Raw genomic sequence first — 25,499 nt, forward strand, 5'->3', positions numbered from 1 at the left:
GTCTTGCCACATAAAAGTCTGTGCTCCTGAAAAGGAACATTAGTGTTGGAGAACTCAGTGTGACTATAGATTCAATACCTCGAGTCTATTTCTAACAGTGATGTATCTACTTGAGACAACAATGCTCTTTTCTTGCCACCAACTTACTATACAATATTGGGCAAATCACAAACCTCTCATGGCCCACGATTGCCAAATCTAGGAAGTGCACTGAGATTCCTGACCTGGTCTCATATAGGGTTTTCTCAAATGATCTTTGGGATTATCTGGAATCAGACTTAAATAAATTATGGGACATAAAAGATGTGATCTCTTGGCATCTAAATAAGAAAGAAGTAGGCAATAATGAGTTGATGCAATTGCTTTTGGCTACTCACTAGGTGAGATAATGTGTGTAATTGTGGTGGGGTCACTTTTATTAATATTATCACTAAAGCAAACAGAATTCAGAATAAGGTCAGTGATCAGTCCCACTCCCCACTTCCTATAATCTGTACAGTAATTATGAGCTGTTGCTCATTTGTGCCCAATTTTTTGTCAAGGTTGTTCCTGGAAAGTTGCCTTCTTCCAGCATTAATCCATGGTGGTTCCGGTTTATTCTGACCCAAAACCTGGACTTGAACTACACTAGGAAAACTCAGAACCAATCAAATCTATTCCCAAAATAGTATACTACAGTAGATCAGAATCTTCCCTCAGATCAAAGTTGTAGCATTTTCCAGGACTCCCAAAACTATTCAGAATCAATGGGACTCAGTTCTCTGCGTGACAGAAAATCAGAGTAGGCTCCACTCTCTCTATAGGGAAAAATGTTTTCTGAAGCAAATTTCAAGCCACATGTTCTGATGTGCTACATAATTGCTTGTGTCATGTGTTATCATGTATGCGGCACCAAGTTTTCTATGTCTTCACCTGAAATACAATATAGAATAAGCCAGGTGCCCTGGTGCACACCTGTAATCCCAGAAGCTAAGGAGGCTGAGGCAGGAGGATCACAAGTTCAAAGCCAGCCTCACCAAAAGTGAGGCACTTAGTAACTCAGGGAGACCCTCTCTCTAAATAAAATAGAAAATAAGTCTGGGGATGAGGTTCAGTGGTCAAGTGCCCCTACGTTCAATCCCCAGTACCACCCACCAAAATTTAAATATATATATATATATATGTGTGTGTGTGTGCACATATATTTATACTTTTATATATATTTTATTCAGATAATATGCTTTATTCAGAAAGTATATATGAAAGTACACTTTCCTATAGAAGACTCAAAATATGAACTTAAAACTGTATTACCCAAAGATGGATCCATTTTTGAAAAAGAAATGATTCAACTAAGAAAGAGAAAAATCTCTACTGTTTTGTCAAAATGGACTCTTAGATGGAGACATCTGCTTCTCCATGTGCCCCATGTTCCACTTAGAATCCTTAGTGCCCCTCTAACCAATGGTGAAGCCTGAAGCATCTGTGTAGGGAGAAGGGAGGGAAGGAGATGTTTGCCCGGCTATAGGTGCCAGCTGGTTGCTCACATTCTTTCCTGATCTCTGACCAATCTCAGCTTAACTGGGAAATCTCCAGTTGTAAATGTGATAATAGTATCGGTTAGAGGACCGGGAGAATGAAGCCTTTTGAAGGTGTCCCCGGGCTGCTTCAGAGTCCAAAGCAAACTTGCTTTCAGTAAGAGCCACTTCAAAAAAGAAGTATCATTATTTTTGAAAGGGCAGAACCCCTACCTTTACATAAGAATATCAGCTTCCTACTTAAAATTGCACCAAGGCAGGGAAGGAGCAGACATTTCCACCTTGTGCAACAGTCTTTGATCAGTTGCGATGAAGTGGTTTGGACTCTCCAAGAATTCTTCAGATTGGCCTTTCATTTCCTGGTGTAGATAGGAAAATTCATTGAAAGTCCAGCAAAGGAAAAAAAAAAAAAAAACTGAGTCCCTCATCCTAGACCCCAAATTCTTTAAGTGTCTAGAAAATTCCTTGTGAATCTGCCAGCTTTCTACAGATTTCTTTGTTCCCCCTGCTTTGCTTGGGTGGTTAACTTACAATTGCAGGATAAGTAACTTGGCCCTAGCCTTGGGGGGAGTAGCTGTGGTCAAGATAGGAAGAGAGAATCTGTAGGCACTCCCCCTGTAGATATTGCCCATATCTGTGCCCTTGCTATGCACACTGTCCTGTGCTAATATTGACGAAAGAGGGAAATGGTTCAGAAGGAAGTAGCTCCTTAAGGAAGGAAGTGGGCAGTATAGGAAAAACACCTTAGAACCTTCCCAAAATAGAGTCCACCTTTGACCACTTCTTTAAACTCCCTGGTCACCACCCCCTGCCCCGCCACACACAGTAACATCGAAACCCTGCAGGACAGGGCTACACATGTTAAAACCTGTCTGAGCCTGTCCTTGTTCACAAACCATCAAGCATATTTTTCTGAAATTAATGTCCCTGGCATTTATAGTTGTCAGATGCTATGTGGCTTTCAAGCCCTTCATGAACAGATGAGTTTGCTGTATTTGTTCTCACTTTGCAAAGAATTTTATTTTCTTCTTACAGCCAAGAAGCAAAAAAAAAAAAAAAATTAATGAAGTTTCATGACCATTTATTTCATAGAGAACCTCCTGTAATCAACTGGACTAAAATCTGCCCCCAGGCAACAAGATCTTCTAGAAAATAGACTCTGGTTTAAGTTTATATGTCTCAAACAATAAATATCATCACTATTTTTATAAAAGTTTTATGATTGCCTTATGTATTAAACAAGTTTATTTTATTTCCCCAAAGAATTCTGGCAGTCTTGTAAGTGTAAATGAACAATTGTTTTTCTGTTCACCTGTATCAAACTACCTCCTTACAATCAAATTACTCCTTTTTTATTTAAATTAAAACATTGCTTTTTGTGCATCTGATATTTATTTGTGTATTTATTTTATTTATTTTGTGCCCTCATAAGCTATAGTCATTCCAAAACTTTATATAATTCGATCATGGCAATTCAAGGTAAAACAGATGGGAAAAAAAAAAAAAAAAAGCTTCTTACAGGTACTCTTAAGTATATTTTCCTTTTTATTAGAGTTGGTTTCAGACATTCTTCACATTTTTAGGAAATCTTTTGATTTGCTTCTGTTTTAGTGTGTAATATAAAACTCTTCACTTTTTACTGAAACATATTAAGCAGTGAAAAATTAAAAACAGTATAAAAGCAGGAATAGTTAAAGCCCATCTAAAAGACCTTAAAGCTAAAATAAATTCTTCAAATTATAATGCTTGACTTTTATGTATACATGTATTCCTAACAGACCAATAAAATGGAGTGCTTGTTATTTATTGGACATTGACATTCCATTGGTGTTAGCCAACTAAGTAATTCTTTTTAAAACTTTCCTGTGCAAAAATGTGTACAAAGGAATGTTTCTATACCAATTAATGTTTATAGTTTGTTTTGGAGCATGAAGTTGAAGTTAGTTTTTTGTGTTCTCTTCTTACCATATTTAAGGAATATTAGTGGTGGCCAGTTCTAGAGTTTGTAATTCTTGTTCCTTTTCAAAATAATAGCAAGGAGATGATCAAAATCCACTTAACCCAAAAAACAAGGCTTTGCAGAGGTAAACAGAGTCTTGTGTTATTTAAAGTGAATCTTAATGTTCTTTGAAGAAAGCATAAGTAGATTATATACAGAGATACTGCAAATGATATTTGTACCAACTGAGGGACACAGGGTGGGGCAGAGGCAGTGCTAGTCTGATGGGCCAGGTTTTTTCAGTTTTTTGGTATAACTATGTATATATACCCACACACATAAATCATATATATATGTATACATATGGTGTGTGAATTGTGTGTGTATACACATGTACTATTTCATATTATCCTTTAACAGATTTAAGGTGCTATTTTACAAAGGAAGAAATTAAGGCACAGATATTTAAGACTGTAGAAGGTCATGCAACTAGTGATTGATAGGACTTGGATTTCAGCCAGATCTGTTTGGAGAGCCTGAGTTCCTCTTGGTGTAATGCAGAAAGAGGAGTTAGTACCTAGAAAACAGAGTAAAGGAGAAGAACAGTAAAATCACAGGAAAACAAGCAACAGAAGCTACAAGGAAATGATGGCAAGAATTAGGAGTTCTGAAATTGCAAAATGGTGCTTAGATTTGAGAGATAGTTTTAAAATTTTAGCACAGAGAATAGAATAGAATTTTGAATTTCTGATGGAGCAATCAGATGGCAAGATTCCTGGGGAAAATGAAGAACAAAAACGTTAATGTCATACTTGACTTTTAAAGGATGTGTTTAAAAAAGATCATTGTGTTCAAGATATTACTAAAATGGAATGTAATTTGCCTGTCTCAAACTCTTTAGCCTAATAACTCAAAATCCAATGTAAAATAATCTACACTAACCACCTTTTCAGTTTTAATGTTCTCACTGTAACCTGAAGGGATTTAAGATGTGGTCTTCCTTTTTTCACTTATCACAGCAAAAGTAGGTGCTTAAAGAGATTTAATAAAAGCTTATTTTGAGAGTGGCCCACCACCCTAAATTTCTTGATGTAATCCATTATTGTAACTCTAATATATCCTGTGGTGCTCGTACTATGAACACCAAAGGTTGCAGAATAAAAATTAACGGATGGAAATTATACAAAGGTCTTCTTAGACATCAGAATTCCAACCTTCTTTGTTCTTTCTTAGCTAAGTTGAACTTCTAACTTGGCAGTACTTGCCTTGACCTTATGCAATACAAGACTTTGGAAGCAGTTTTTCCCATTGAGTAAAATGGGTCCCTGAAGTGAGAATTCTGGTCATCAGCCAGCTTTTAAGGCCTTTTCCCTGTCCAGATGTCTTTATTGGGGTGACCTGGCAGTAGCAGTCATCTGGGTCAGTGGTGTCTAACATCCTCCATGGAGAGACCCAAGGGGCGACACAACAGCATTTGTTTAGTTTGTAGGGGAAACTTTGTGAAAAGGGGTGACCTTAATTTAGGACTGGAAAAAAACAAGAAGTTTAAAGCGACTAAGAATCTAAGACTCAAAAGATAGTGCCTTTACCTTCTTGGGCTCTGGAATAACCTTGAGCACTGGCTTGGCAGAAATCTCCACTGTGAAGTTTAAAATGCAGTCACCTGGCACTCTCTTATGTGGGGCCGTGTTTCATCACTCAGTCCACAGCCTGTCTTGCTGACAGTCTCAACTGTGGTGGCGTGGCTGTCACTGAGTCTCCCTGCAGGGTACACAGGCACACCTCCCAAGGCTGTTGATCTCCGTGCAAACAATTCGTGTTTAAACTCTGTATTTCAGGTTGCAAGTTCATGCTATAATGAATCAAAGATAAATTGCACATGTGTTATTTCTAAAATAAGGACAATTCACTTTGCATATAAAAAAACAAATTGACTGTTCGGGTCCCCACTCCTCCACAGGAACACAATATTTGTAAAAGCAAATTTTATAAAAATTGACAAACTATGAGTGAGCCCAAGAAATATTAGAATATTTGCCTCAAAGACAAAAAAAAAATAATATTTAATAGCAGTATCCAAAGAACATAATGTTCCATTTTATGTGTTCACTTATTGATCATCATCTTTAACAACTTGGAAACATTTGCCTCTGATGAAAATATATCCTATGCTTTAAATTAATTATTGCTTAGATCAAAATTGTAGCATATAAAGAGAAATTCCTCAGCCATTCTACCTGAAACCCAATTGTCGTCCAAACCATTCCATTCATCTTACCATCCTCACTGATCCCCTTCTTACCCCTGAACCACAATCAACCATTTTTCATTGCAGTAAAATACACATAACATAAAATTCACCATGTAAATTAAACATTAAAATGTACGATTCAGAGGCATTTAGTATGTTCACAATTTGGGCTATGATCACCATTATCTAGTTCCAGAACATTTCAGTCATCCCTAAAGGAAACTCCCATACCCATTAAGAAGTCACTCTATACTCCCCTCTCTTCCCAGCCCCTAGAAACCAGTACACTGCTTTCCTTCTGTTATGGTTTAAATATTAGGTGTCCCCCAAAAGTCTGTGTGTGAAACAATGCAAGAAGGTTTAGAGAAGAAATGATTGAGTTGTAAGAGGTTTGACCTAATCAGTGCACCAATCCCCTCACAGGGATTAACTTGGTGGTAACTGAAGGCAGGTAGGGTGTGGCTGAAGGGGGTGGGTCCCTGGGGGTGTGCCTTTGGGGTATGTGTTTTGTCCTTGTTGAACAGAGCTCTCTGCTTCCTGAGCATCATGTTCTGAGCCACTTCCCTCTACCACACTCTTCCACCATGGTGTCCTGTCTTACCTTGTGCCCCAAGGAATGGAGCCAGCTGTCTATGAACTGAGACCTCTGAAACTGTGAGCCTCAAATAAACATTTCCTCCTCTAATTGATCTTTCAAGTCCCTTTGGTCACAGCAGCAATAAAGCTGACTAGAACACTGTCTCTGTGTTTCAACCTATTCTGGATATTTCCTATAAATAGAATTGTATCTGTGTTCTTTAATGTCTTTTACACAGCAGAAGTTTCTTTTTTGTGGTGGAATACTGGGGGATTGCTATTTTGTGGGGATTGAACTCAGGGGGACTTGACCACTGAGCCATATCCCCAACCCTATTTTGCATTTTATTTAGAGACAGGGTCTCACTGAGTTGCTTAGCACCTCACTTTTGCTGAGGCTGAATTTGAACTTGAGATCCTTCTGCCTCAGCCTCCCGAACTGCTGGGATTATAGATGTGTGCCACTGTGCCCAGCAGCATAAGGTTCTTAATTCATGCATGTTGCATATATCAGTTCTTCATTCCCTTTTACACCAGAATAATATTCCACTGTGTGGTCGTGCTACATTTGATTTATCCATCCATCCTTTGACAGGCATTTGAAATGTTTCCACTTCTTAGCTATTGTGAATAGTGCTACTTTGAACATTTTTGCACCAGTTTTTGTTTGCACGCCCATTTTCAGTTTTTTTGAATATATAAAATGAGGAGTGGAATTGCTGCATTATATGATAATTACATATTTAACTTATTAAGAGACTGCCAAATTGTTTTTAAAAGGTTTTACCATTTTTACACTTCCACTAGCAATGCATGAGCTAATTTCTCTATATCCTCACCAACATTGGTTGTTTTCCTTTGCTATTGTGTTGGTGGTGGGCGTTATAACTATCCTGGTGGGTACAAAGTGGTTAGTCATGGCAGTTTTGGTTTGCATTTTACTGATGGTTAGTGCCCTTGAGCATCTTTTCATGTATGGAGACTGCGTGTTAATCTCTGGATAAATGTCTGTTGATTTGCAAATATTTTCTCACATTTTGTGGGTGGCCTCTTTACATTTTCAGGAATAGCCTTTGATAGACAAAACCCTTTACTTTTGATGAAGTCCAGTTTATCTTTCTTTTGTTGCTTGCATTCTTGGTCCACATCTAGGATTCCATTGTCAAATCCAAGACTATAGAGATTTGTGCCTATGTATTCTCTTAGGAGTGTTATAGTTTCAGCTCTTAAATGTAGGTCTTTGATCATTTTTAGTTAACTTTTTTATCTCGTCTGAAGTAAGCATTCAACGTCACTGTTTTGCATATGGCTTTCCAATACTATTTGTTGAAGAAGCTATTTTGCCATCAAGTATTTCATTTTGAGACTTTTCAGTTGGTAGCATTTTATTTAATTATTCTATAGTAATTTTTCATCATTATTTCATGTATATACATCTTAGTCTCTACAGATAGGAATTCAAAGGAAATTTCCTTCATGTTTTCTAGATTTTATGTAAGGGATAAGATGGTTTCCAAGTGAGAAATAAAGGTGTCAAAGAAGACTCAAGTTTCGACCCAGGAAAATCAGGATAATTTATTTAAAGGACAATTGTCATTTGTTTCAAAATACAGAATTAATACGACATAGGGGTTGTCACCATCTCAAGTGTCTCATGGCCTTTAGGGGAAAACAGCACATCAGGTAGCCACTAGAGACATGTGGCTTTTGAGCATGCTGGCAGAGACTTAACAGAAAATCAAGCAATGTTTTTCACATTTCTTCAAAGTCTATAATTTAGGTTCTTATTCCTGTGCTGTATTGTCCAGAATCAGCCAGGTGTGTTAAGATGTGATTGGTGACTCCAGTTTGAAAGTGTGAATCAGGGTCTGGAGTCCATAACCCATATTGAATTTTGTCTTGTGTACACAACACCTTCAAGGATACATACACAATACAAACCCTCTCCCCAAAGCTTAAATCTCATGTCCCACATCACTCAACTAGAAATTAAGCCAAAGGTTCTCAGCCAGGGACAATGTGTTTCCCATGGGACATTCATGATGTCCAGGACATTTTTGGTTATCACAGCTGGGGAACTACCGGTATCTATTGGGTCAAGGACAAAGATGCTGCTCTGGTCCTATAATGCACAGGATAGTCCCCACACAAAGAATTATTTGATGAAAAATGTCTATAATCCTGGGGTTGAGAAACCTGAGTCTAAACCTTTGCTAATAAAAATATTTCAGAGAAGGAAAAGACAACTCTGTGCTGAAACTCTCAGGAAAATGACAAGGAAAAGACCCTGAGGCAGGTCTTGGAGCAACTGTGCTTTAGTCAGCCTTTTGCTGCTGTGACCAAATGATCTGACCAGCACAGTTATAGAGGAGGAAAAGTTTGAGAGCTCACGTTTCATAGATCTTAGTCCATAGAAGGCTGACTCCATTCCTCGAGGCTCGAGGTGAGACTGAACATTATGGCAGAAGAGTGTGGCAGAGGGACACAGCTTGCATCATCAGGAAGCAGAGAGAGACAGTCTCCACTCTCCAGATACAAAATATATACCCAAAGTCACGCCCTAATTCCAATCTCTTCCAGCCACCCCCTACCACTTCAATTAATCCCATCAGGGATTAATTCACTCATTATAACCCAATCATTTCCCCTCTGAATCTTCCTGCATTGTCTCACACGTGAGCTTTTGGGGGATACCTCACATCCAAGCCATAACAACGTATGAGTTCAGTGGGGTGAAGGGTTGGGGGTAAAGGCAGCATAAGAACGTGATCATTGGATAGGAGAGTGACTGGTGGTGGAAGTGAAGATGGACTTGAGCCATTTGGAGCAAAGTGCATCATGCAAAGAAGCAGTCGCCAGAACAGTGGGTTTGGAATTCAGAACTAGACCCTAGGACTGCTTTTTCCTCCTGGCAGCTAGGCTACTTAGAGCGAATCACATTGACTTTCTCAAGTTCAGTGTAAGCCTCTATCAAATGGGAATAATCTTCACATTTTGACCCTTCCTAAGTTTAAGCATCAAATAAGATCCTCTGCAAAATAATTTATAACTGAGAATACAAATTGTTGTTGTTAACTTTGTCATTGTGATTGTTACTAAACTGACTTGGTGCCAGAGTGTGAGGGCTTTGGAAGCCTGGCAAGGAAAGGATGCCGGGTCTCAGGCACCATCTGGAGTAGGAAAGCAATCAGAGGAAAGTGGCAGGCAGAGGGTTCACTGTGACATAGTGAACAGGGAGAAGGTATAGTTAGAAAAATCATCTAGGAAGGATTTCCGTGGATGAGAGCACCCAGGGGGAGGAGGCTGCTGCTGCACCAGTGGACTGCACACTAGGGCCCTGCCTGCCAGCTCAGGGACTTAGGTGGCCCTTCTGGTGGGCATATTGGGGAATAGGCTATAGGCCTTTCTAAAGTTGGGCATGAAAATAGGCAGGTTATTACAAGGGGTTGGGCACTATCCTTAAGTATGACAATTCTAACCCCCAGTCATGGACCACGGCTGTTATCAAAAGTCATCTCACTGCTGTGACCAAATGAGTGACCCATCTATTGTCACTCAAAATTGCAAGCACTTAAATCCGTCCTTTTCTCCTCTCCTTTTTACCTCCTCTGGAACCCAGCAGCCACATATCAGGACAGTTGGAAGCAGATGAAGATAAGAGCACAAAGGGATCCAGTTTTCCCGCCTCGGAAGTGGCAATTGGTTTGTCTCCTTACACCTTTCCCCAAGAGGGATCTTTCCATGTTCCTGAATTTAAAAATATGGCCTGGGCAGAAGTGTGCCTGGCAGGACCCTTGCATCTAGTCTGCTCAGCTGCTACAGAAAAAAGGGCTCTTCAGTGACTCTTGACAACATGCCAGTTCCACCAGTGATAAGAGAAGCCCAAGTAGCAACAATATCTCCCCCTCCCCCGGCCACAGGCTGACTTCATAATGCTGAGCTGCAGGGTCCACCAAAGGAGGCAAGCAAGAGAGCTACCTCGAAAGTCTACCACCAGGGCCCTGGAAATTAAAAAAGCAACTTTCTTAAAGCACTATTAGAACAAGGCAAGACTAAATGGGCCATTTGAGGCAACCCTCCATGGATCCAGAAGGATCCTCACTGACTTATTTTCCATTCCCTTTCACATTTCTGAAGATTACTAGACGTGAAAAATGTCTCTCATTCTCTGTATCAGTTTGCAAGTTGTTCTTTAACATAACTAAAACCTTCATTTAGGGTGGAAAAACAAAACCAAGGATTACTCAGAATTTATCTTACAAAGAAAAACAAACAAAAAAGTACTTATTGTGAAGTGCATTAACTTATCAAATTCTTAATAAATGTGGGGTTGAGATTTTATTGCATAATTGGAGCCTTACTACAGACAAAGCTAAGACTCCTAAAAAGTGAAATTTATTGTTAAGGAGAAAAAGGAATATACTATGGGGTTTCTCTTCACTCAAGTGTCATATTTGATTCATGAGTGAAATCAACTTAATTTATTCATTTTTAAATATCCTGTCCCTTAAAGCCATATACCCTTGGATTTAATACCAATAATTTCTGTAACATTCTCTAATTTATATATTTACCAAAAATCTGAAGAATCCTGATAAATCCAGGGAGACACACTTCTCCATTCTGTATGGAAGGTACAGAAGGGCATGTTGCTATTTCTGTGTTTCAAGAGTTCAAGTTTATGGTAGATGTGAATGGCGTCTGTGGAGGTGTATAGTGCACACCGCACCTGCACTCACTGGGTAGAAGCGTACAGCTGCATAGTCATTTTCCTTTACTGAGATGCATCCATAACAATTCCTAAGTAAAATTTTGTTTTCTCAGTACTTAAAAATTCTTTATCATGCATGGTATCTTTAATTTTAATGGTATCATAAAGAATTTCTATTAAAAGGCTCTCACCTGGTCCCCAAGTGAGACTAAAGAGAAGAGCCATAAATTAATATTCATGTTAAACTCCCATGGCATTAAATATCCCTTCCTGAAATGTGAAGATTCAAAAAGAAAGCACAAGACATTTTTAATGCCAGACAATAGCAACTGAGAGCTATACAGATAAAAATTTTAAAAAGTGCCCTTGAGCAAAGCCATCTTTGATTAGATCAAGTGAAAATGAGCGAAGGCCAAAACTAGACACAAACATTTAGTCAAATGGAAAACATTTCTGGACTTCTGCCTTTTGGACCTGACGACCTCTCAAGCTGTTATATGGTGATATTGAAAATACTTCACGTATCACAGAGATAACATGAGGATTAAAGGCATGTTTGAAGTTCTTGGAACTATTCTAAGAAAGCCACTAGAGAACACGAAAGCACTGCTAATAATACTGTGCAGGCCATCATTTTTCATTCATTTCATCTTTCTCTTATACTTTTTGATATTAAACTATCACATTATAACATTTTCTAAAGCATTCTTCTTTGACAAAATAAGTGTCAAACCTCACAAACCAGGACAGGTATTAAGTGACATAAAACATGAACTCATTCATTCATTCACTCATGTTAAGCATTAAGCTGGGCACTAAAGACTAACCATACACAATGCCCACACCATACCTGACCTGATGAACTACCTTTCAACAACAGAAGCAGCAAAACCCTCCGAAGAAAAGTGTAGTGTGGTTGGGTCGTGTGTTCAGGGGGACCTAACTAGTTTAGGGGAAGATCCAGGATACGGAGGGGTAGAGGCAATTGTGGAACCTTGGAAGGCCACCATGTCTGGCTGACCTTCTTGATACAAAGAATGTCACTTATATTGTTGTTTAACAGGAGTGGAAGTCTTTGTAATATTAACTGAAATTGTCCATGGAGTGTTTAGGTATTTACACCACAATTTTGTTTAAACTGGAGTCAATAGTTATTTCTTGTCTATTGGGAACAATGCCAGCCATTTTTATGAATGCCTTTTCTACATTGTGTTAAAGTCCTGTTTATGATTTATTTAACCTCCTGGTTGTGCAGCTTTAGTTTGCCAGCATTCAGCATGTGAATTCTGTTAAAATTTCATTTTAGAATGCTGACATAAAATACATAGGACTAGATTATTTTGACCTGCCAGGACTCCATGTAAATTTAGAAAAAGTTCCTCCTTACCCGTCAGTTTGGTGGTTTCTTTTGTTTTCATTTTAGTGCAAACCTATTTTGTACTTCTATTTTATAGTTACTATGCTATAACAAATAGTTTCAATTACAGGAAATTAGAAAAAAGAAATCGACATTTTCACCTTCTAAATCCTGGTGGGGCATTTTTTTGATATATGTCTAATAGATGAGGAAACACAACTAGTATTTGTTAACTACCAATATCATAACCACTGAAGAGTTATAGAAACAGACTAATAATTATCTTAAAAGTTTCCTGCAGCTGGGTATATAGCTGAGTTGGTAGAGTGCTTGCCTTGCATGTACAAGGCCCAATAAAATATCATTTATATTTTAAAAAATAAAAAATTTTTTAAAAAAACTTTCCTGCAGGAGAAACCCTTCTCATTCTGTGCCCCCTGCACCATTATTTGTTTCATAGTTGTAAGTCTGGAAGAATCAGAAAACCAAAACTTTTTTCATTTGAAATTTGCATTCTGTTCCTACAGATGAAATGACATAAAACAAATATTTTATTCAAGGGTTATATGAAGAACTTCAAACCACAGAACAAGATTTAAAAGCAGCAAGAATGACAAATGCTTTAGGTTGTTTTGTTTCTAAAGATAATGAGATAAGATAAAGCAATTTCTCTAAAGTATTTGAAAATACACCTTGAACAATGAAGTCACTCTAAGTGGAAAACCTAAAGTGTCAATGTCCTTCCTTCTAAAGTTAGAGAGAGAGAGAGAGAGAGAGAGAGAGAGAGAGAGAATTTCCAAACTGATTTAACACAGTAAATGAATTTGAAAAAAAAAAGTTTGGGGAATATGGGTCTCTATCAAAAATTAATTTCTACTGTCTCTGTTCCCTTATGAACCAATTTTATGATTTATTAGGCTTAGTGCACTTTGATTTATTCTTTCTTCTGAAGCTTGCCTCTGATAAATGTTATAATCCTTATCACTGAGTTTGAGAGCTCTCAACTTTGACCTTCTCCTTCAATGGATGTTTTGATCCTCCTAAAACAATATTTTTTTTAAAAACCCTCAAAAGAAGGGGGAAAAATGCTCATCCCAAAAGAACAGAAAGAATTGTTTAGAATATACTGTTTTGTTAACTGTATAAAAAATAGAATAAAGGCAAGAAAATAACAATTGGTGATGATTTTGCTCCTGCAGCATTTAACTGTAAACCAAAAAGAAGAAAAAAGTGCTTCCTCTCTATTCCCCTGTCCCCCAAATTACTAAAAGTTAGCAACTCTAATCTTAGCATTTGAAAGCCCATACTTGATGTTATTTTATTGACTGGACTTGCCATTCACATATTTACATTTATGGGATTTTGTTATTTTTCTCTCTTTATGAGAAATACCATATTCTGTAATAAGTAACCTTTCATTTTGTTGTCAGACTGATGAGTAGAAGTCATCTACTAAGGAGTGAGTTCCGCTGACTCCCCCATGTCTATATCGATCATGATTATGGTTCTCTAAGCATAGTGGCATATTCAGTAGCTTTCCTGAAGAAGTATGGTTTTAATGGGCAAAATTATATACAACAGTGGAAATTAAATATGCTTAGATTGTAAAAAATCTTGAGGTGACTCTTTATAGATATATCTATCTACATATCTATAAGGATAGATCGATGTTCACAGATGTATGTATGTGTATCGATATAAATCCCATTTCCACTGAAAAACCAGTTCCACCCGCTGCCCCACCTCCAGTTTTTTTTTCAAAAAATATTGTTTTTCTGGAACTTACAAGCTTTTGGAAAAGTACAGCCAGGGAAAAGAGAAGTTATGATGCATCTGTATACAATGACTTGAAAAGCATCCTGTCATGTGTAAATAATTAGAAGAAATAAAAAAAGAAAAGAAAAACCAGACTGCGGTGGTGGCTCAGTGGTAGAGCACTTGCCTAGCATGTGTGAGGCACTGGGTTTGATCCTCAGCACCACCTATGAATAAATAAAATAAAGGTCCATTGACACCTAAAAAATACTTATAAAAAAATGAAAAACCAATTCCATCAATGACTCTTAATGTTTTTTATTTTCATAATCGTAACCTTCATGCTCTTTAGTATTAACTTAAATAACAGTAAATCGAATACTATTAATATAGACATTACAAATGACATTTTCCCAACTTAAGCTGCAAATAATGGAGTTTTAGGCCATTAATTTTTCTCTTTTGATAGAAGCTTTTCTCAGTTTTAAGAACATGTTTGGAAAACTATCTTCTTTGCATCAATTAGTCAGTCCAAGAGGGTGTGTGTATGTGTGTGTGTGTGTTTCTGCATTTAAATGTCCATTGCCTTTTAATTTTAGCCATAAATCAATAGTCCAAAATCATGATTTGTGATTCATCTGAATCTAGACATTTCAGAAAGGAAACAGACATTTGATCGACCATCACTTAAGAGGAACTTTTAATCCAAAAAAAGCACTGAAGATAAAGGAAGATGAATTATATCTAGTAGTATTTAAAAACTGAAATTGTTAAAGCTGGGTGGAGTGATGCGTGCCTTAATCCCAGCAGTTCAGGACACTAAGACAGGAGGATGAAGAGTTCAAAACCAGCCTCAGCAACAGTGAAGTGCTAAACAACTCAGTGACACCCGGTCTTGAAATAAAATACAAAAAAGGTTTGGGGCTGTGGCTCAGGTGGGCGAGTGCCCCTGAGTAGTTCAATACCTGGTAGCAAACAAAAATAAAAATTTGAAATTGTTGAATCTACTAATTTTTTAATTTAATAGTTTATTCTGGAGGAAAAAAATGTGATTTAGAAATACTAATATTGTGTTTATCTTCACAGCTTCTTTGTGAAGACTGACCAAAATAGGGACAAGGAACCAATAACAAAATCTTTAACTGTGTTCCTAAATTCAGTCTTTTTCTGTCTACATCTAATAGATAATTAGTTTCATGAACTTCATTTTTCTGTATGTAACTTAATATTAAATTTCTTGAACTTTGTCAGTTTGTATAACCTTGTGAAACGTTGACTTTGTTTTAAACATTTTGGTTCTTTAAAACAACAACAAATCAGCTCTAAAGATAATATATGAACGTGGTCTGTAACACTGAGAATTCCTTCCATCAACCATTGATCTATAATTCTCAGGGACAAAAATGAGGGGAATTTTGAATAAAAATGTTTTCATGAATGGAGACAAATACCAGACAACAGCATCTCAACTGATTATGCAGCTTCTCAGAAACCATAACTTGATGTGGTCTACACACTTTTTAAATTGAATACACACAAGTAAAGTATTTTTGATGATACATTCTAGACATCTGAAATATAAAATGCCAGTAGTACCTTCCCCAGTTGTGACAGCCAAGAATCATCTCTAGACACTGCTAAATGTCCCCTGAAAAGCAAAACCACCCCAGTCAAGAACCACTATTTCACATCATTTATATGTAATACTGTAAACCAAACATGGAAAATGTCTATTTTTAAACTTGAGTTTATTTTATCTTTTAGTAATGCCAAAAAACCTTTTTGCTGTCTTTACAGATCTTACATTAATATTCTTAAGGAAAGAGCTATAATAAAATATGTTTCAAATTGTATTTCTATATACTAGCAATGAACATGTAATAATTTAAAGGCAATAATTCCATTTACAGCATGATCTAAACACATAAAATACAGATAGATTTAACAAGAGATAGCACACTGACTCAAATTTCAGTTTATTTCTGTATGAGATTTTAAAGACCATCAACATAGAAAAAGACATTGAACTTCGAAGGGACAAAAAAAAACTTTTTTTAATAAGTCAAACTGCATTTTTTATTTTGGACACATATGTTTGAAGTTATTTTAACTATTCTTTTTTTTTTTTTTGAAATTTAGCATGTTAGAAAATTATATTCAGGAAAAGAAGTTCATTGGATTAGACAAAAGGAAGGAATAGGAAAGACAATAGAATGAATTTGGACAGTTTCCCAGGTTCCTATATAAATACATCACCAGTGTAACTACACATCACAAACAACCACAAGAATGGGAAGTTATACTCCATGTATGTATAATATGTCAAAATATGTTCTACTGTCATGTATAACTAAAAAGAACAAATGAAATTTAAAAATAAACTATATTCACGGGGCTGGGGGTGTGGTTCAGTGGTAGAGCTCTTTCCTACCATGTGTGAGGTCCTGGGTTCAATTCTCAGCACCACTAATAAACAAAGTAAAGGTACATTGACCAAAAGGAAAAAATAATTCACAATTTTAAAATTTTGCTTACGGGATTCTGAAAAGGTGATACATGCACATCATTTTCTAACATAAATTCATATAATAATGCACACATTTCCAAAATATTTTCCATATGCTTTATACTTAACCCAGCTTGTTGTTTATTTTATAAAGCAGCTAATTGCTCACTCATTATCTTGGTACAACATATTATGTAGCATTTTAAATATGTATGCCCCGTAGCATAATAGAGCTGCTTATCATCACAGAAATGTCAGCAAATTTGAATTATTTGCTTTTTGTAAAAGAAAAGTGAGTAAATCATTCTCAGGTTCAGATTCTTTGCTGTGATATAACCAGTGAACCTCTGAATGGTCACAAATGTTTTTTATGGTCACTATCTTATTTCAAATATTGTGAAGAATTCTCTATATTTTATTTGGGGATATTTTAATTAAAGTACTAGAATATCAATATCATCCTCAAGCATTTTGTGCACTTTTACCTTTAACTTCTTTGCTAAAATAGCTCATAATATTAATTTTGCAATGTTATCTCCATAAACTTGGCCTAAAGTTCTTTCTGTGATAAATTTATAATTGTTCCAAAAAATATTATTTTTATTAAAGGAGCCATTCACTGTTGAAAATATCACCTCATTGGTTTTTCTTTCCTTTGGTGGCTCATAATGAAAGGAAAAAAGTAATCATTCATATTCCATTATTGAAAAAAAAATTTAGCAAATACTTTAAGTTGAGACCTATTAGAAACATTTGTACTTCCATTTAACTGTATATTCCAAACCTCCTACTCACACATAATTTGTTACAAAATATACTTATTCAGATCTTTACTCTGCAGTTCTAACAGTGTTCACTATCAAACAATGTATTTTTAGTTTGACCCACCCTATTTTTTTTTTCAAGAATTCTTTTGGTCATTTTTGGCAAGAACATGTTTTCAGTGTGCCCTTAGGTCACTGGCTACTAAATGAAATGAAAATTTTTCAACTATAACTTTTAAAGATTTATCATTAAACATTGGCTTGAGTATCGTACAACTAAACATCATGGGAGAAATCAGAAAGGCACATACATCTCTAGTATTGCTAGAGATGATGACTTTGTTCCTTCCTTAGCTAATAACACAAGTCACAGTTATCCATGAGGTCATGTTGCTCATTCATAAAGAGTGCATGTAAATCCATATGTTAAGGGTTTTGTTGATTATTTCACGGAGAAAGGGGTAGAGACAGACATTTATGGTTGGCTAGATTGTTAACACATTAACAGTTCATCTTAGAACCATGAGAAACGTTAACATTTTCAAATTTCTTTTCAAGTAAAATAATATATTTCTTAGCACTCTTAAGTTGCTTATGTTCACCCATGAGTAAATACATGTAAATTCTGAAAGAAAATGAATGAGAAGCTCTGCCAACCCTTTTAAAAGATGGAACTCATAATCTCTCAAGTAGACTTTGAGTGACACGTGACATGTGGAATTAAGTGGTAATCAGCATTAATTTACATAAATTAAATATTTTCAAAGCTTAATTTCATTCTTCTTTAGTAGAAAATATGTATACATTAAAGTAAATCACTTTTTCTCTAATGGATCATCTTGCGTAGCTGCTGGGATGCCAACCCCACTTTTAAGGATCCCTGCCTCAAGGTGAATGCTAACTATTCTTAGAAGTGCAAATGATGCATAGTAGTCTGCACTGCAGACTGAAATGAACTCTGTTTTCCTATCTAAAATTAAAACTTGCACTGTGGTCTTTTGGGTTATTTTCCCCCTAGCATAACCACCCAATAATGCCATCTGGTCTATAATAGTTCATTTTAACATGTGATCACAAAGTGCCCTATTTCAAGACTGGACAGATTCAGGCAGTATGACCAAGAAGGTGTTAAGATGCAAGCCAATTAGTGTCATAGTTATAGTTACTGTGCAAAATACAAGACAGGTGTTTGTACCAGCAACTGATTGAAAAGCATTCCCTCCACTTAGTCATATGTAAAGACAAGGAAGGAATTTGACCACAAGCATTCTCATAAATTTTTAAAAACAGTTCCCTGGCTGAGTTAATAAATGTACAGAATGGTTCAGACTTTCCAGTCAGAGTGTGACAAGTAATTGGTGAGACTGGCAAAATACCTAGTGACTGTTTAAAAAGATGTTATGTTTTCAGATCATTAAAGTGCAGCAATTTATTTGCCAATGATTTATTTTATTTGTAAAGTATCCGACTCATAATGAAATGAAATAGCCATGACTTTAGCTCAATAAAATATTTTATTGCTTCTAAAACCTGTGAGAGAGAGAGAGAGAGAGAGAGAGAGAGAGAGAGAGAGAGAGAGAGAGAGAGTGTGTGTGTGTGTGTTTGGAATGTGTGTAAGAGTTGAAATTACCCTGAAATGCTCTATAACCATTTCTTTCTAGGTAAAAAGTTGTGTGTGTGTGTGTGTGTGTGTGTGTGTGTGTGTGTGTGTTTTTAATCTGGAATTTGAGCTTTACACTATCAATATTTATCAACAGAATGCTAAGGCTAACTTTAAAGTCAGAGGGAAACAGTGTGCTTAACCTTAACCTGTGCAAGAGGTTCTCATTACCCTGACCTGCAAATAACCAAGAATGAATTAGCTTAGTAAAGATGCCTACTCCGTGCCCACCCAGCCCCTTGTGTTAGCACACGCAACAGAGTTTGTCTGTCCATGGGTCCAGTCATTCCAATCCTTGGAGTTCATTAAACCAAATGAATACTTTGGAATCATCTCTGGCTTGATGGCAGTATTTTCTTTAATAGAAATCTTTCCCACCTGAGCATCGTTACCCCTCAGACAACGTTCCTGTCACGAAAGCCATGCTACAAGTATTCTGTTGACCCAAAACATATCAAGTGACTATTGCTGTGGGTATGTGGGAGACTTATAATGGTGTTTCCCATTATAAGTAACAGCAAGGGTGGGAAATGAGCACACAAGCCATTAACAACATCTCCAGTGGAAGAGACTGGATTTAAAATTACATCAAACTACAGAGCTACGTCCTGATGGTGTTATTTCCCATCTGTTCTGCTTTGTTGTTCAAAAGGTTCATTTCATGTAAGAGGCAGGAGTACTACCACAAAGCTGTTTTAAAAGGAATTTCCTCTTCTGTCCGTAACCCTGAACATTTGCCTTATAAAGGAGGAGCCTGTGTTTATGACTAAATAGAGACGAAGGGAAAAGATATTCTTAAAATAAAATTGGCAAGAAGAGAGGATGGGAAAACAGTGTTATCAAGCCACTTTTGTCCAGACTTATCGGCGTGATCATCATTTAGACAGGATTAGACATAACTTCCAGGTTGTAATCAACTTCTTCCTGTTCATAGAATATTCAGTATTCATTTCACTCTGGTTAATTGTTCGTGGTGAGAAATACTTATATCCAGTAAAATCCCAAAACTAATGAAGGAATCTAGATTTTCTGTCACATTTTATGTGCTTTCCCTATTTCTAATTTCCTACTGAAATTCTCTGTTCATTATTTTGGCTGAGTGGCCCGTGTATTATTTTAAAAAATAAACTATATTAGTACTACTACTACTACTAATAATAACAACAACAATAAAAATAGAAGGAAGATTAGTAAAACAACCAGATCATGGGTAGATAGAAGCTGAAGAAAAGTGAAGATATGGGGGAATACACTTGATCAAATTATGTTATGTGATGTATGAATGTGGCATAATGAATCCCATATATATGTACAATTATAGTGCACCAAATAAAAATAATAAAAAATAAATTGCATTCTAAGAAAGAAATCTTGAAATACTAAAGTTAAAAAAATTATAAAAATTAAAATTGCATTATAAAAAAACATCCTAATAAGAATTAAGCACCATGCTTAATTCTTTTAAAATTCTTATTTTAAGAATTAAGCACGATACTTAATTCTTGACATGTGACACTGAGTTCCATCTAATAGCTTACAAGTTAAAATGAGAAAACATTAGAAACTAGTGAGTAATTGAACAGTATAAACATAAACATAACTTAAGTATTAGGACATCAAAGTTTAAGGTAGGGCAAAGAGAGGTACAGTGTATGAGATGAGTGATCAGAATAAAAGGCATAAAAGTGAATCCTGCTTTCCTACTATTTGATTGTTAAGAAAAATGAACTAAAACTAAAATCTCCAGCTGGCCTTGAAAAAGGGGAAATGAGATGTGCTAAAAGAAGAGGAAGCTCCAAATTTGATAGGAGTAAAATCATGGTATAGGCAGTGAAATAAATATTGAATGAATGAATGAATGAATCAGTAGACGAGGAAGGAAAAGACGAGCAAGCCGAAACAAACTAGGAAATTTGTAGAGATGAAAAATAAAAGATAATTTTAGAGAGTCTGGAGAATAGAGACCCAGATCACTTGGTCTAAGTGGCTGGAAATACAAACTTTATATTTCAAATTCACGATGTATTTCAGAGAAACTATCTTTGTAAAAAGTATAGAGAAGAATGTGCACAATCTACACTGAAGATTTTGGAGACTCCATAAAAATTGATTTTTCTTCTTAACCATTAAGCTCCATTGGGATTTAAATAACTAGAATAGTGACTGTGGATTTTATTCTGATACATTAGAAATGAGGAGCGTTCTTTCTCTGACACATTCTCATTCTCCACTACAATTATGGTTCTCGTGGTTGCTGAATATTGTCTCCTTAAATTTATTTTCTTAATAAAGTGAGCTCTTTATTATCAGAGAGCCTAAAACAGCTATGACGTAGTTGTTCCTTTTCATGCTTTTATTTTGTTTTTAGTTGAGTTTTATGCTCAGGTGGTCTTTACAATGTAAACTAATGAGTATTTTTGCTTCATTCTTATTATTACATGTGAAAAATCTTTGACATACAAGCTGGATGCAACATATTTTATAATTTTATTTTTTCATCTCAAAGTTATTTCAAAAGAGAATGCCTACTTTGAAAATGCAACTCTGAGTGATTCCCAAAACTTGGATGCAGTCCCAAACAAATCAGAAACAGGTTGTTGGCTTTTTCCCCCTACTCTTTTTCTCAATTGCCAGTTTGCTTTATTATTTGAAGAGTAGGAGGGGAGAATTCCAAAAATAAATGCTGCTTGTTGCATGATAACCAACCACACAAAACCCAGCGCACTCAACCATCCAAATCAACTCCATCTCTCCTTTGTGCTCTGTAATTATAGTTAAGGCTATAAATGGAGACCCAGAGCCAAACCTTGGTTCCATAGTATACACAGTATAAAAATTGAAACCAATGCTGTAGACAGAGTTCATGTCCTAAGTTCCATTTAGGAGAAAAAGCATTAGCATTTAAGTCAGCTTTTATTAAGAATGTGGGTTCCTAAGCCAAACCACCTGGTTGTGAATCTCAGTTCTGCCACTTGTAGCTGAGTGACTTTAAGCAAGTTACTTAACTATTCGGCACCTCACTTTCCTTACCTGTAAAATAAGGATAAGGGTAGTACTTATCTTACAGGGTTGCTATGAAGATTAAAGGAAGCTATGCATCTAACTTTTAAAAGTTTGCATACATGGCACATCGTAAATAATACATGTAGGCAGTTAGAATCGTGACTTTCCTTAAATTTTTAAATTACTATTGTGTTATGGTTTGGATCTGGAATGCCCGCTGCCAAAAGCTCCTGTGTTAAAGGTTTCATCCCCATTACAACGGCCCAGAGGTGGGGCCGTTAGAAAGTGATTGGATTTTGAGGACTCTGAGTTCATCTGTGGATTAATCCATTGGTAGCTGACTAGACTAGTGGGAGGTGGTGGAAATTGTAGGTAAGTGGGGCATGGTTGGCAGACATAGTCCACTGAGGGAGTGAACTGGGGACTCTCTTGTCTCTGCCCCTTCCTGCCTCTCCCTCCCTCCATGCTTCCTGGCTGCCATGAGATGAGCAGCACGCCTTGGCCACGTTCTCCCACCATGATTGTTCTGCCTCACCTCCCAAAGCACAGGAGTCTGTTGACCATGGACTGCAGCCTTTGTACCCAATGTACCTTTCCTCCTTTTAAGTTGTGTCAGATGTTTTGGTTAGTAATGAAAAGCTAACTAACACATAACTTTAAAGACAGTGGTAGTATTTGTGATATTTAGTGAAACTGAGCATCAAAACCTGCTCCAAAAAGTCCATACTGTGCAGTAGAAAGAACATGATTTGGAGACAGAGATCAAGTTTCAAATTCAAACTCTAAAACTTGCTAACCCTGTGGTTTTTCCCACTTTCCTAAGTTTTATGTTATCATCCATAAAATCACATAGAAATAACTTCTATGTAAAAACAATATGTAAAAACAATTTTATATAAAACAAGAACTATTTAATATAAAATAATAGTTTGATATAAATAATAAATTAATTTTAATAAAAAATAACTAATACAATGCTGTGAGGATGCAGAGAAGAAAAGAGCAAGTCTGGATCAGTAGAACAGAATGAAAAGTTTTCAAAATAAAGTGATATTTCAGTGGTGTTCCAAGGAATGAGGAAAAATTTTCTAGTCAGTATTTTCAGAGACATAAGAAAGATATGCTTGGAGATCAGTGAATAAAGATGAGATTATGTGAGAAAGTTCATTATGAGTTGTAAATTGTTACCTGGTATAAATGTTGGTTGCACTTAGTGATCTACATTCTCTGCCTGAGAATTGAGACTTCATCTGTAGGACGAAGGTCAACTGGAGGTTGTTCCTGTTTATATTATTTACATAAGACTTGGGAGACAAAGAAATGGGCTCCACTTTGTACTTTAAAGAACAGTAAACCAAGAAATCTCCAAAGCAAGGCATAATCTAAAAATTAATATAGAAATAACTTCTTTTTTAAAAAGACTTTGAGCAGGACACAGTGGCCCATACCTGTAATCCCAATGGCTTGGGAGGCTGAGGCAGGAGGACTGCGAGTTCAAAGCCAACCTCAGCAGTTTATCAAGGCCCTGTCTCTAGATAAAATATAAAAAAGGGTCTGGGTATGTAATTTAGTGGTTAAGTGCCCCTGAGTTCAATCCATGGTACCAAAAAGAAAAGAAAAAGAAAAAAAGGTTTTGATTCATTTCACTGAAAAGTGTGTGGATTAGACAGTTAGGAAGAAACATATGAATGTGAACTTTCTCTCAGGAGTGCTGTCCTGAGACAGCTTCCAAAAGGGAAAAGGTCAAGAATTTTTGATAAAAACTTCTAACCTAATCAGACATTGTTACCCTATGTGCATATATGATTACATGACCAGTGTGATTCCACATTGTGTACAACTAGAAGAGTGAGAAGTTGTACTCCATTTATATATGATGTGTCAAAATGCCTTCGACTGTCATATGTAACTAATTAGAACAAATTTTTAAAAAAACAACTTCTAACCTAGCTCAGCTTCTCCACTTTGCTTCTGTGAGTGGCATCAATTCAAAACTGGTAGAATTATGAAATGGAGAATTACTCATTAATTTGAGGAATGGACATCTTTACTCTGCCCTCTTGTGAATTCATGTTTAAGCTTATCCCGCATATTTTAAAAATTATTTTCCTGGATCATACCCTGATAGTGCTAAGACTGACCTTAACTTCCTGAAGATTTCAATATTAAATTGACTTCATTTTTTTACTTTAAATGAAATGCACCAAGAGATGACTTATCAATCCGAAGTCAAGATCAGGCAAAAGAAGTTGAAACTAATATTTCCTTGTCATTTGCTTTCTGCAGGGCATCTTTTGGCTGTCCTGAAGGTCAAATTAGGTTAGTTTTGCCATTTACCCTACTCACTTTCTTTTAACCCACAATTTTCCTTTTGTATTGACTCCCATAAAGCCCATATTCTGAACATTTTTAGCCCACAAAAATGCACTTACTGAACAATAATTTTTGTCGCCTCTTTAAAATAAATCAAATGTTTAAATAGTTTTACGTTAGGGACACTCATCAGTATGGATCGTTACTACGAACTATGATAATAGAAGTCTAGCCAAAAGTAAATAAGTTAGATATTTGAATATGAGATTTCTTGAAGCTCTCTGGGGTGTTAAAAATGATTCAATGACAAATTACTTTTTTTATCCCCCACTAGACATCCTGAAACCCCATTTGGAAACCATTTACAAGATTAGGCAAAAAGTATGAATATGTAAAAGCAGAACCTGAAAAATTTTATAGATATTCATTCATCCATTTAAAAAGAAGAACTGCATACATATCACTGGCAAAGAACTTTGCCTTGTACAAATGTATATTCAAGGCAACATAAAGAAAGGCCAAGTATAAAACTAGAGAAAAATCCTTGGATGCTTTTTGATTTCTCTGAAGTAGTAGAGTAAAATTAAGGCCCTACCAGTACTCCAAACATCCCTACTGCTGGAAATATTTTCATCTCATTTCAAGCCATTGTTGTAATTCACTTTGCAGAAGCAAAAATATTCTAATATTAGGTATGTACCACTTACACTGCAGGCCATGACTTGCTTAGTAAACGCATATTTGAGGCTCAAATTTTCCAGAATATGGACTTTATGAAGATAAACAACAAAAGGAGTATTTGGGATCAAAAAATGGTGAAAGCTGTAATAATCTGAATTATATCTGAAATGAGAGAATATTCTCTCAGCCCTGAAGGATCATCGGCATAGATCATCAAAGTTTCCATGGAGAAGAACTCTTTTCTGGTTTCAGAAGGAATATGAGATCTAAAACTGTAAAGAGAGTAGCTGCTAAAAATTAAGAATTTTAGAAGCACAAAGGTGCTAACTGGAGGAATCATAACTTGAGGCATGGCTCATAAGACACCTGTAGATGCAGTTGATAGATCAGTGGTCCCCTGCCACCCAGATCATGGCCTGTGGGTTGCAGTAATGAGCGACTGAGTTTGTTCTGGTGCATGCTGAAA

The 25,499-nt window shown here is 36.2% G+C and overlaps 1 protein-coding gene across 5 annotated transcripts in view; it reads left to right on the top strand.

Annotated features, from left to right (window-relative positions):
• The window catches only part of DLC1 (DLC1 Rho GTPase activating protein), a 379,234-nt gene that overhangs the window by 256,014 nt on the left and 97,721 nt on the right, over positions 1–25,499 (top strand). The window contains exon 6 of one of the 5 annotated variants that reach the window (XM_079142737.1): positions 8,515–10,088. The exons of the other annotated variants lie outside the window; for them this stretch is intronic. Within the exon in view, the coding sequence (XP_078998863.1) occupies positions 8,515–8,540 (26 nt within the window). The 3' untranslated portion in view covers positions 8,541–10,088. Of the gene's footprint in view, positions 1–8,514; positions 10,089–25,499 lie in introns of those variants that run through there. 5 annotated transcript variants of the gene reach the window in all.

Source organism: Sciurus vulgaris, assembly GCF_902686455.1.
Source record: "Sciurus vulgaris genome assembly, chromosome: 5".
In the NCBI taxonomy this organism is placed as follows: Eukaryota; Metazoa; Chordata; class Mammalia; order Rodentia; family Sciuridae; genus Sciurus; species Sciurus vulgaris.